This window comes from Solanum verrucosum, unplaced genomic scaffold, assembly GCF_900185275.1.
Source record: "Solanum verrucosum unplaced genomic scaffold, falcon-dt-bn FXZP01000103.1, whole genome shotgun sequence".
Taxonomy (NCBI): domain Eukaryota; kingdom Viridiplantae; phylum Streptophyta; class Magnoliopsida; order Solanales; family Solanaceae; genus Solanum; species Solanum verrucosum.
In genome coordinates, this window is record NW_026020048.1 from 1,787,516 (window position 1) to 1,800,294 (window position 12,779).

The 12,779-nt window shown below is 29.1% G+C and overlaps 3 protein-coding genes across 3 annotated transcripts; all 3 read left to right on the forward strand.

Annotated features, from left to right (window-relative positions):
* Positions 1–2,344: 2,344 nt before the first annotated feature.
* On the forward strand, positions 2,345–2,692 carry LOC125822974 (SKP1-like protein 5). Its single transcript, XM_049502430.1, has one exon. The coding sequence runs from the start codon at positions 2,345–2,347 to the stop codon at positions 2,690–2,692; it is 348 nt and encodes a 115-aa protein (XP_049358387.1).
* Positions 2,693–8,667: 5,975 nt separating this feature from the next.
* On the forward strand, positions 8,668–9,123 carry LOC125822213 (SKP1-like protein 1A). The gene has a single exon (XM_049501595.1). It carries the CDS (start codon positions 8,668–8,670, stop codon positions 9,121–9,123), a length of 456 nt encoding a protein of 151 aa, XP_049357552.1.
* Positions 9,124–12,152: 3,029 nt separating this feature from the next.
* LOC125822975 (SKP1-like protein 1B) lies at positions 12,153–12,608 on the forward strand. The gene has a single exon (XM_049502431.1). The coding sequence runs from the start codon at positions 12,153–12,155 to the stop codon at positions 12,606–12,608; it is 456 nt and encodes a 151-aa protein (XP_049358388.1).
* The last annotated feature ends 171 nt before the right edge of the window (positions 12,609–12,779 follow it).

The following is a 12,779-nucleotide window of genomic DNA, read 5'->3' on the forward strand; positions in this document are numbered from 1 at the left end:
AATCAATAAAATATTTCTTAGCTATAATTTTACCTAACCATTAAACTAACAATTCTTGCTCTCTCACTGTTACAAGAAAATTAAATTGAATATTGATTCAAGATTCGAATTGCAAAAAAATGTTTTTGACGGATTTAAAAAAAATGATTATTAAGAAATAAATATTGAGATACTCAAAAAAAATTAAGATAATTAAAAAATAAATTCTGAGATAATCAAACAAGATAGAAATAATAAATCAAACATATTAAAACAAGAGAGTATATAACTCAATCCCGTGCTATGCTTTAAATCAGAATTCTCACCGACCACTCGAACCATCTTCTGTTGTTCCTTTTTATAGAATTGTTGTTTGTTTTTATTGATTTACGAATTATGTTGGAAATAAATTAAAGCTATTTATATTAAATTTGAAAAGAAAAATCATTTCTATAGTTGAAAGATGAATTTGATATCTCAAAATGAAATATCTAAATTTAATTTATTAATAATTTTGGATTATTTTCGTTCAAAGCATATTCAATAGATTTGATATATTTTCTCAATTAATTGCCACGAATTTAAATACTGAAAAATCTCTTCACATAGCTTTTTTTTAAAGTTACTCATAAAACAACAAAAATGATTTAAATATTAAAAAATTCTTTAAAAGACTATTAAAGTTTAAAACTTAAAAAACAAGAGAAAAACATTATGGAGTTTCTTTTTTAATATAATGTTATATTGATCTACATGTCACTTTTAAAAATTTATTAATAATGTTAATTGGTGCTAGAGCTTAAAAAAATTCTCCGTATAGAAATTTTTTTAGTAGAAAGCGCTATAGTCCGAGTGAGGTCCTACTTGGCGCAAATTCGAATTAATTACGCTTTAATGCGGATATTATCTATTGGATGAAGAAACTAAAAAATAATGATTGGAGGAACATATATATGTATCATCTTTCATTTTGCACAATATATAGTGCATCTTGCAAGGTAATAGTGGATGAGCTTAAAATATTACAATAGAAGAAATCAATTGTTATAATTGTATGAAAAATACTAGTAATATTCCAAATTTTAGGGCAATATTTACTACGCCTTCTGAAGTAAATGTATCATTGACAAAATTCTTATTAATTAAATGATTGTATGTATATGTAATGTATCAATATTTTATAAATAGTTTAAGATTTTATATATGTATGATGTATAACTATACATTAGATATGTATAAATAATCACAAACATATTTATAAATTACAATGCATCGTCCTCACGAGTTGATTTTTTTTTAATACCGACTAGCTCAAATCTCCTCGAAATTGTCCTAAATTATAGATATGAACAAATCTCAATGTTTTGATTCTTTTAATATATTATATATTCACTAGAAATGATCAATTTACATTTGCGGTAGATCAAATTTTAAATTTTGAGATTCAATATGTTTTAATGAATGATTTCAATGGACATCTGATTCAAATCTCCACAAAACTATCCTAAAATATAGATATCATTATCTCCTCTCAATATTTCTATTCTTTAGATATATTATTCAATCAAAATAATTTATAGTTGTGACGATGTCAAATTTTATTTATTTAAACTTACCCAATTGCCGGAAGAAGATCTCAGTAGACATAGATATAATCAGTAAATGATCAAATGATCATTCTATTGTTTTAGTTTTTCGATTGCTTTAATCATAAATGTAGTCAAACAGAGTGATTTTAACAACTATCAGAAATGACTGGTCTTCTAGTAAATAATTAAAGAAACAATGAGTTTAGAAGGTGTTTGGATTGGATTAAAAGTTGGTCAAACCTACATTTAAGTCAGTTTTTTACTTCTGAAAGTGTTTGAAAAATATAAAAATAACTTAAAATAAGTTGAAAAGTGTTTGGCAAGGTCAAAAATGACTTAAAACAAGTCAAAAACCAAAAGTAAGTCTCCCCCTACTTTTTATTTTTTGACTTAAAAGTCATTTCAGTTTGACTTTTTATTTTTGACTTAAAAGAACTTTCCTTGTCACTTTTAATATATCATTATCATAAAAATCTAGATTTTGCAAAGCAAATTATAAACTTCAAAAAGGGAAAATAATAAGTTTAGGTCTATGTAATATTTTGCTTTTCATATTCTACCACAACTTTGGAAAGTAATTAAAACCTAATACACTATAAAAGATCAAGCTAGTCTCATGTATTGAAATTATTCATTCATAGCTCTTTTAATTTTCTTTGTCATATCTTCAGAAAAACTCACAACTCTCAAGACTAGCGATGGTGAGGAATTCAAACTCGATGAGGCTATAGCTGTGACTTGTGAGGTCAGAAGTCATCAAGAACATAATACAAAACATGGATTGTACTTCTAATGCCATCCCCTTGTTTAATGTTGATGGCAAAACAATGATGACAATGGTTAAATATTGGAAGAAGCATTCGGAGGAAGGTGTTACGGAAGATCAGCTAAAGAATTTTGATCAGGATTTCTTGAAGATGAGCCACTCAGAATTATTGGGTGTTGTCTTGGCTGCTAGATATCTTGATGATAAGCAGTTAAAGAAGGTAATAATCCAAGAATTTGCTGATAGAATCACAGGGAAAACACTAGAGGAAATACGAGAAGTATATGGCATCGTGAATGATTATACATCAGAGGAAGAGGAGGAAGTCCGTAGAGAGTATGCTTGGGCTTTTGAATGATTTTATAATATTTCTGTTATTTACTTAGCTATATCCTATTTTTATTTTTATTTTATTTATGTTAGTTCTATCTTATGTTGTTCCCTTTTGAAGAAATGTTGTTCGAATTTTATTGATTTATAAATTATGTTGGATAGAAATTAAATCTAGTTATATTATTTGATTTTTTTTTAATCCTTTTAGATACATTATTCACTCAAATCTCCTCTAAATAGTCCTAAATTATATATATGAGCAACTTTTGATGTTTTAATTCTTTTAATATATTGTATATTCACTAGAAATGACTAACTCACGTTTGCAACAGATCAAATTTTAAATTTGAGGTTCGAAACATTTTAATGACAGATTTCAATGGACATCCGATATAAATCTCCACTAAACAATCCAAAAATTTAGATTACATGGTCTCCTCTCGATATTTCTATTCTTTTAGATACATTCTTCACTCAAAATTGTTCAGATTGTGGCGATGTCAAATTTTATTATGTGAACTTACCCAAGTGCCTTCAGAAGATCTGAGTAGACATTAACATAATTAGTTAATGATCAAATAGTCGTTTTATTGATTACTCACAGACCAAATAAAGATTCTAGGTAATTAACTGTTAATTCGGTTTTTTTAATTAGAACATTTGACCAAATGGTCATTCTATTTAATTATTCCAATTTACTATGACTAGTAATAACATATCATTTAAATTAAAATATAAAATATCTAAATTTGAATTGCAATACAATTTTTTTGTTGAAAGATAATAATATATGACTTTTAAGTTTCACCTCTAAATTATAAGATTTAGAATAGTCTCTCCACTTATATCGTTCATGTTTGGGGGACAATTAACATACAAACAAAATAATATGACAAACGTTACTTCCTCCATCTCATATTAAATGTTAGACTTTTCTCTTTACGTGTCTTTTAAAAAAAATCATAAATAACAAAGTTAGTTTTATTAATTTACCCTTCAAGAAACTTGCTTGAAACTATACAAAATTATTTACCCTTTCAAAAAGAATTAATTGTTAGTAAAATAGGGGAAATGTAATTAATTTATCTTAATAAATAATTATAGACAACTATTTTTAATAGTGTGGACAACTATATGGAACCGGGGGCCTAGGGGAATACTAGATTAATTAATTTATAGTTTTTCAATTACTTTTGTTAGAAATGTAGTTAAACAGAACGAATTTAACAACTATCTGGTCTTCTAGTATATGATTAAAGAAATAGTGAGTTTTGAACTTTTCTTGTAACTTTCAATTACATCATTATCCTGATTATCTAAGAATCTGTTTGGCATCGCTCCTAAAAACACATTATTTTTAAAAATGCTTTTTTGAAATGACTTTTTAGAGAAGTAACTATGAAAATAATAATAGTTTGTGTTTGACTAATTCATTTGAAAAGTGTTTTTCATAAGCAAATTATGTTTAACTAATCTTTTAAAAAAAAGTGTTTTAGAGTCAAATTACAAAAAAGGACAATTATTAATGTACTTTTAATGTTAAAATTATTTTATAGAGAGAAGCTATTTTAAATATCTATAATAAAAAAATTAATCAAATTTTTATTTTTATTAAATTAAAATGTTTAAATTTCAATCAGTTATACTTTTTTGGAAGGCAGAAATCTTTAATTATTATTCTTTTCTAATCTTGTAAAAATATTATTGTTAACGTTTTTCTAATTCTGCAAAATAATACGTAAAATGATATTGTTAAATTATATATATGAGCAACTTTTGATGTGTAACACCCCGTATTCTACGTGTACTAGTTCTATTTATTACGCTTAAAAAAACTTCCTTGTGGTAGAGTTATGGACTCGGTTTCCTATGAAACTAGTGACAATAGAATAGATTTAAAGTGAACTGTCCGTAGATTTTAATGTGACCCGATTAAGTTGAAGTCGATGGAAGTATTTAAACTTGATCATAAGTTGGTATTTGAGTCTAAAGTTTAAAGTGACATAGTGTATATAAGTATTAAGTTAAGTTAAAGGCATTAAGGTCTAGAAATGGAATAAAATATTAAGGTGCTTGCTTGATTTCACTAAGCTAGTAGATGACAAGTAGGTGCATCACCTACTAAGACTCTTTTGACCATGTTATTGGGTCAAGTACACTACACCTACTTGCATTAATCTGGCTCAAGTTGAATAGAAGAATAAGGGGAAAATAGGCATGCAAGGCCCAATCTTTCCAAGCCCACAAGAAATAATTTGAATGAAAAAGTAGGTGCATCACCTACTTAAATGTGTGGCCTAAATTAAAGACATATGTTTGGCTGCAAAAGAAGTACAAGAAAGGTGGCAAAAGGCCCATTGTTCTTAAGTCCAAAAAGGCCCAAGTGAAAAGTCCAAGTAGGTGGGTCACCTATTTGAAAAATTATGGCCCAAAATGAGTGAGAAAGTCAGCCAAAGCAGGTCCCTTTAAAAGAGATTGATATCAGCTTTTTTCAACCATTTTTACTTTGCCAAAAATATGATTTCTAGAGCTTTCTCTCTTCTCTCTCTTAACTTCATACAACACCCATTAAATACCATTAGGATTCTTGAATATTAGAGAGTTCAAGCTATTGGAAGGTATGATTTAAGACAAGTTAAGGAGGACAACCTTTACCTTGAAAAATCCAAGTCTTAGCAAGTGATAGTACTGTCCAACAAGGTAAGCTACTGCAATTTTCTCCCTCTTGTGCTTGATTTAATTAGGACACTTGGTATGTGTTAGTGAGTTGGAAATTGTTACTTTTACATGATGTAATATTGGGGAGGATGTTCTGGTGATTAGTGCATGTTAGGACAGCCATGGAGGGGAGTTCTATTTAACTTCAGTCATGAGCTTGTTTGAGCACCTTAAAAGTAATGTTAACTCTTCAAGTGCTGGTGATCAAAAACCATGATTCATATTTCTTCTGTTGCATTATTATGTTTAAAGATTGTTTTATGTATGTTATGATAAGGGATGTGACGTTCGGGTAAGTTATGGAGACGTTAAAGGACTTAAATATTGAAGGGAGGTTTGGGGAGGACCTGATACAAAGGTTGTACAGTATATAGACACGATTTAAGGGAAAGGGAAGAAAAGAAAACATTAACTAGATAAATTGCATGCTTACTGCGTGGTTATTATTTTGGTGAGATCAAGTAGCTCAAATTGATTGATTAGCTACTAAAGTGAGTACTCTAATATGAGTTTGTTACTAAATATACGTGCTTACTCTACCAAGTATTAGCATGCAAGGTTTAAACTTGTTTCACCGTCAAAGTACCCTTGGCACATATTTCCCTTATATAAATAAAAAATGATCCTAGATTACACATTGTACATATGTTTGTATGTTGGATATACAATCTGCCCATATCATGCCAACTAGCTTCAATGATCTATATATGTCATCTTTGTCACATGTTCATATGTTCCCTTTATTGGTTGAGTCGGGCTACACACCTCTAGTCGCCTACTCCAATTAGCTATCTAACTACATCGTTGAGCGGGAATAAATAGATTAACTAGCGAGCATTTATATTTCATCCTATTTCGTAACCAAGCAAGTTGTTTGTCCGGGCACCACTCCTAAACACAAATCACTGCAATCAAATGGGTCGATTGAGCTCTCTATATTCTCTGGTCTATCTAATCTCTCCTCTCTCGATTTTAAGATTAGACAATGTATTTATCTTATGGTGATCAAGCATAAAATACTAAAACAAAAATATAGAAGTAACTTATAATGACAACCAAAAATTAATTCATAAAGCCTTAAATAATCAACATTCAATTCGTAGCTACAGCCCCAGAATAAGGACTTTAGCTACTAATCTATAAGAAAATAAAAAGAAGAAAAGAATCCTAAAGAGTATTGACAATTTTATACTTTGATACCCTTATCTTTACCTCTGCCTCCTCTCTAAAATAATTATTTCTATAGACTATTTATAAATGTAGAAAACCCTAAATAAAATAACTGAGTCCCAATCAAATTAGGAACCAAACCGAATAGAATTGGATTTCCCAGTTTTACGCGTGAACTGTGACCGCCTCTGCACGACTTCAACAATATGCAGATGTCTTGCGCTGCTGACACGTGGAAACATCCTCTTTTCCAATTTTATTTCATACATTATTATATTGAATTTATTTCATTAAGCTGTCTGTTTGATTTTCTTCTTCAATCTTCAATCTTTAATTTGTTTTAGCTCCAAACTTCTTCAACTCTACACCAATTTACTTCTACAAATAAAATACACTATTTAGCACAATTCATAAAATTAATGCTCAAAAATAACAAATATAAATAATAAATGTGAGGCAAATAATAATTAAAAATATGTATTTTTGGCCTCACATCAATTTAGAAAGGAAAACCACTTCTCTTTATATGTTTAGAATATTACTAGCTTCTTTCTTTGTATGATGTGAAGGAGCAATTCTCACATTAACTTTTTTTGTAGGATTTCTTCCCTTTGTGGCGTCAGTTCCTTGTTTACGAATAAAAAAGGATTGATATATACTGTTCATAGGTAAAATTCATCTGTTCTAGAATAGTTTTTACATGGTAGGGCATATTTACATTTTCAAGTTGTTTTGGTGAAGTTACTCTCTTAGTCATTTTTATTTTCAACAACTGCAATTGTTTTTTGCATAGTCATTTCTGTTACTAGCGGATTCTGTCCAAGAACGAGTAGTTGTGCATATCTTCTTTTCCCATTAAATTACAATGCAAACACCGCTCTCTGCAGGTTTCGAGTTTAAAACAAAGCCACGTAAATGTGGTACCTATACTCTACATATGATGTTGTGGGGAAATAGTTTTTTAATTTGGATATTTAAAGATGCGCGTACTCTTCCTCTATGAACGAGACTCCATCCAAATCTTCCATTCCTTGGGCGAGGCCTTCTGTTCTATGAACACCCCACCACTGAATAATTTACTTTCAAGTTCTCGCTGTAAATACCTGGCCGTAATATTAGGGAAAAAAACTTTTATTAAGAAGAGGTAATAGAGGGCATAAATTAATAATCAACTGCAGTAGACTGAAGCAACTGTAATTGTTTAATGTGTAAATTTTCTGGAGTTCATTATGCAAGGTTAATTTTTTTCATAGAGTTAAGTCATCTGGAGTTTTATGTTACCTTCTCAAAAAAGTCATCTGGAGTTTTGTTTTGCACTGTTTTAGGTTTGATGGTGTAAGTATCTCACAGTTGACAATGATAAAAACCATGAGCTTGTACTAAGTTTGATGCATTTTGCTTAAAACCTTGTTAACTGAATGTTAAGGACCAAAATATGAAATTTCAATACTATGCCTGCAAGTCACAAAAATGAATGTGAAAATGCTCTCAGGCACAGTTATCGAGGTCAAAAAAGACTACTTTCTTTTCCAGCCATTTTTAAAGTTTCCGGCGTCTTTACAGTTATTCGTTAATTACATTCATCAGTGATTACTACAAAAATTGGTAATAGGAGATACTGTGCTTTGTTTTACAGGATCTACTTGTGGAATTAGTAGTGTTAGTCTTGAAAATCAAATTAAGGAAATCAGCTAGTCTTAATTTCCCACTTATTTAGGGTAAAAAATAAAATATAATAGTGGAAGCTTAAATATGTGTTCACAACTTTAATTTTCACACCATAGTTAGATATTACAGAAAAAAGTAATTTTTCTCCTAATTGAGATTTGGAAAAAAAAAAGCCTTCCTTTTCCTAATTATATTCGGTCACATACGTATAGTTTAGGATTTCCTAATTTGACATGAACTCTCTTTTTTTCTTAATTTGACATTAACTTTTTTTTTTTTTTTTTTCGTTTTGACTTCCTACTTCAACTAGAACCGTGAAAACCTAATACTCTATAAATTAAGCCCTTCAAACCTCTCATGCATTATAATTCTTCAAATCTCCTTTCAATAAAATTCTCAACAAAAACAAATTAACATCTCTTATTCAAATATATATTGACCATCATGTCTTCTTCCACAAAGTTCTTAAAGTTAAAGACTTGCGATGGTAAGGAATTTGTACTCGAAGAGGCGATAGCCGTGAGGTCACAAACTATCAAGAATATGGTTGAAGACGATTGTGTTTCAAACGTCATTCCCCTGCCTAATGTCAATAGCAAAACAATGACCAAAGTGATTGAATATTGGAAGAAACATTCGGAGGAAGACGTCTCCAAAGACATGTTGATGGAGTTTGACAAGGCTTTTGTGAAGGTGCACCACTCGATTTTGTATGCTCTTATCTTAGCTGCTAATTTTCTTAACGATAAGGAGATATTGGATATGATGTGTCAAGAAGTTGCTGATAGGATTAAAGGGAAAACACCAGAAGAGATACGTAAAGAATTTGATATCAAGAACGATTTTACTCCAGAGGAGGAAGAGGAGATCCGTAAAGAGAATGCTTGGGCTTTTGAATGATTACATTGCTGTTATTTTTTTGTTTTTTTTTTTAATTTTAGAATTAAAACAGTCTAGTTAGCTATATCTTATTTTATTTTATTTAGTTCTATATTCTGTTGTTTATTTTTATAGAATTGTTCTTTGATTTTTGATTGATTTATAAATTAGATTGAAAAGAAATTATAGCTATGTATACAAACAACTTAGTGATTGAAAATAGAGTTTAACTATTGAAACAGATTATTGATTATGCTATAAAAAACAAATAAAATATCTATTAGCTAAAATTTTACCTAACCACTAAATTAATAGCTCTTGCTCTCTCACTGTTACGAGAAAATTAAATTGAATATTGATCAAGATTCGGATTGCAAAAAAATGCTTTTGATGGATTTTTTTAAAAAGATAATTAAGAAATATATATTGAGATACTCAAAAAAATAAATTAAGAAATAAATATTGAGATAATCAAACAGGATAGAAATAATCTATCTCAATCCCAATTATAAAATAAAATATTAGAGTATAAACCACATATATGTGGCATTATCTGAAAGAAGAAAAAAAAAGGTAAGTATATATAAAAATAAAATGAAGAAGATTTTGAATTCTAGACGATGATGATGATGGAATTCTCCCTTATAATGCGTAAGGCTTTCTTTTTTTCAATTGATTTGTAAATTTTTAAAAGTTTTCAAAAATTTAAATAAAGCCTTAAACGAAAAATTACTCTTTTTTTTAGTTTTATCGACTTAAATTGAATATATGTAGAATATATCAAAATAATTATTTAATCTTATTTTCTTAAACACTTTATGTGAAAAATTAAAGTTAAAGAAATGCTAAAAAGTTAAAAGTCATCTTTTATACGTGAGATTGACCGAAAAATGGGATACTTTTACCACTTTTAAATTAGTCAAGAAGATATTAGGATCTTTGCAAAATTTCAGTGTCTTTTAAGAAATGTGTTATAATTGAATGGGGTAATGATGTACTTTTCTCTCTAAATTATAAGACCTAGAATAGTCTCTCCACTTATATCGTTCATGTTGGGATGACAATTAACATACAAACAAAATAATAGGGAAACTTCATCAATTCCCCCTTGAACTTGTCCCGAAAAGTCAGTTACACGCTTAAATTATCATAGTGACCTATTACACACTTATACTACTCAAAAGTAAATTTTCTTACCCCTGAAAACTAATATGGCAAAAAAAAATAAAAAAAAATAAATAGGTGCGTCAGTTTGAAATTAAAGTGAAAAAAAAGAAGTTAGAATCTTCTTTTCCACCCCCACCCCCACACCTCTTCTTCTTCACACCCCACCCATTGTCCTCTTTTTCTTCATTCTTTATTTTCATCACACTTCTTTAATTTTTTTTATCACAATCTTAAAGCACAACTGTTTTTTATTCGCAATAAGGTTAATTCACATAGATTTGTTAGTTTATAATTGTATTTTATCTAGAAAAGTTTCAGTTGTTTGTTTCTATCTTTGTCATTTTTTTGACTTTGTTAAAGAAATGTTTGTCGTTGATCAATTTTTGGGTTTAGTGGTGATAGCAACTTTATGTGCTTGGTGGTGATGGGTGGTGGGTGACAAAAATTTAAAGAGGTAATTGAAGATGGTGATGGAGAAAAAAACGATATTAATAATGGTGGTGGTGATATTTGGTATTGGGTGACAGAGAAGAAGAAGAATTGAATGTGATATAGTAGTGGTGAAGAACAAAATCAATAGTGAAGGTGGTCGAATATGATTTTTCCGATGAAATGAGAATTGAAATGGGTGTGATTTAGTGATGAAGAAGATATAATTATTAGAGAATTAAAGTAATTAATTAGGAATTAATTAGAGTAAAATATATTTAACAAAAGAAAATTTAATTAATAAAGAAAAGAAAAAATTATAATTTATGACATGGCGCTGATGTGGCAAGTGTAATACACCACATAATGTTAGAGTGGTATTACACGTCTCAAGGTGGTGATAAATTCAGTTTTGAGTATTAAAGGTGTGTAATAGGTCATTGTAATAGTTTAAGCGTGTAACTGACTTTTCGGGACAAGTTCAGGGGGAAATCTATGCCTTTCCCCCAAAATAATATGATGAATGTTACTTCCTCCGTCTCATATTAAATATTAAACTTTTCTCTTTACACGTCTTTATAAAAAAAAATCATAAATAAGAAAATTAGTTTTATTAATTTACCTTTCAAGAAATTTGTTGGAGACTTTACAAACTTGTTTACCCTTTCGAAAAGAATTAATTGTCAAAGTAAAATGGGAGAAATTTAATTAATTTATCTTAATAAGTAATTTAGGAAAACTATTTTTAATAATGTGGACAAGTATACTAGAAGAATACTAGATTAATTAATTATTTTAATTTTTTCTTTACTTTTGTTGGAAATGTAGTCAGAACGATTTTAACTATTAGAAATGACTGGTCTTCTAGTTAATGATTAAAGAAACGATGAGAACTTTCTTTGTAACTTTGAAGGCATAATACATAAATATGCCATTTAACTTGGCTTCAAATCACATTTATGTCCTTCAACTTTGGGTATGCACAAGTAGACATTTAAATTTGTATAAAGTTGAACAAATAGACACGCATGTCCTACATGACATCCTACATGTCATTTTTTATCCTACGTGGTGTCCTACGTGTATTGTTTGATGTAGGACAAATATGTCTACTTATTCAACTTTATACAAGTTTAAGTGTCTACTTGTGCATACCCAAAGTTGAAGGACATAAACATAAAATGAGGCCAAGTTAAAGGGCACATTTATGTATTATGCCAACTTTTAATCATATCAATATCCTAATAATCTAAGATTGACTATGTAGATTTTGTAAAACAAATTAATTGACCTTCAAAAAAGGAAAAAATAATAAGTTTTGGTTTATTTAATATTTTGCTTTTCATATTCCTACAAGAACTTTGGAAAGTAATTAAAACCTAATACATTATAAAAGACCAAGCTAGCCTCATGTATTGAAATCATTCATTCATAGCTCTCTTCATTTCTTTATGATGTCTTTAGGAAAGCTCATAACTCTTAAGACTAACGATAATGAGGAATTCAAACTCGACAAGACTGTAGCTGTAAAGTTAGAAATCATCAAGAACATAGTACAAGATGTTGATTGTACTTCTAATGTCATCCCCTTGCCCAATATTGATGGCAAAACAATGACAAAGGTGGTTAAATATTGGAAGAAACATTCGGAGGAAGGTGTTACAGAAGTCCAATTAAAGAATTTTGATCAGGATTTCTTGAAGATGAGTCACTCAGAATTACATGACGTTCACTTGGCTGCTAAATATCTTGATGATAACCAATTAAAGGAGGTAATAATCCAAGAATTTCTTGATAGGATCAAAGGGAAACCAATAGAGGAAATACGTGAAGTATTTGGTATCGTGAATGATTATACTCCAGAGGAAGAGGAGGAGGTCCGTAGAGAGAATGCTTGGGCTTTTGAATGATTTTATAATATTTATGCAAATTCCTTAGCTATATTCTATTTTTATTTTATTTATGTTCTATCTTTTGATGTTCCTTTTTGAAGGAAATGTTGTTTGATTTTGATTGATTTATAAATTATGTTGGAAAGAAATTAAAGCTAGTTATATTCTTTGAGATTTCTTTTTTATCCT

Coding starts and splice junctions, on each gene's coding strand:
- LOC125822974 (XM_049502430.1), top strand. CDS start 2,345: ATGGATTGTACTTCTAATGCCATCCCCTTGTTTAATGTTGATGGCAAA.
- LOC125822213 (XM_049501595.1), top strand. CDS start 8,668: ATGTCTTCTTCCACAAAGTTCTTAAAGTTAAAGACTTGCGATGGTAAG.
- LOC125822975 (XM_049502431.1), top strand. CDS start 12,153: ATGTCTTTAGGAAAGCTCATAACTCTTAAGACTAACGATAATGAGGAA.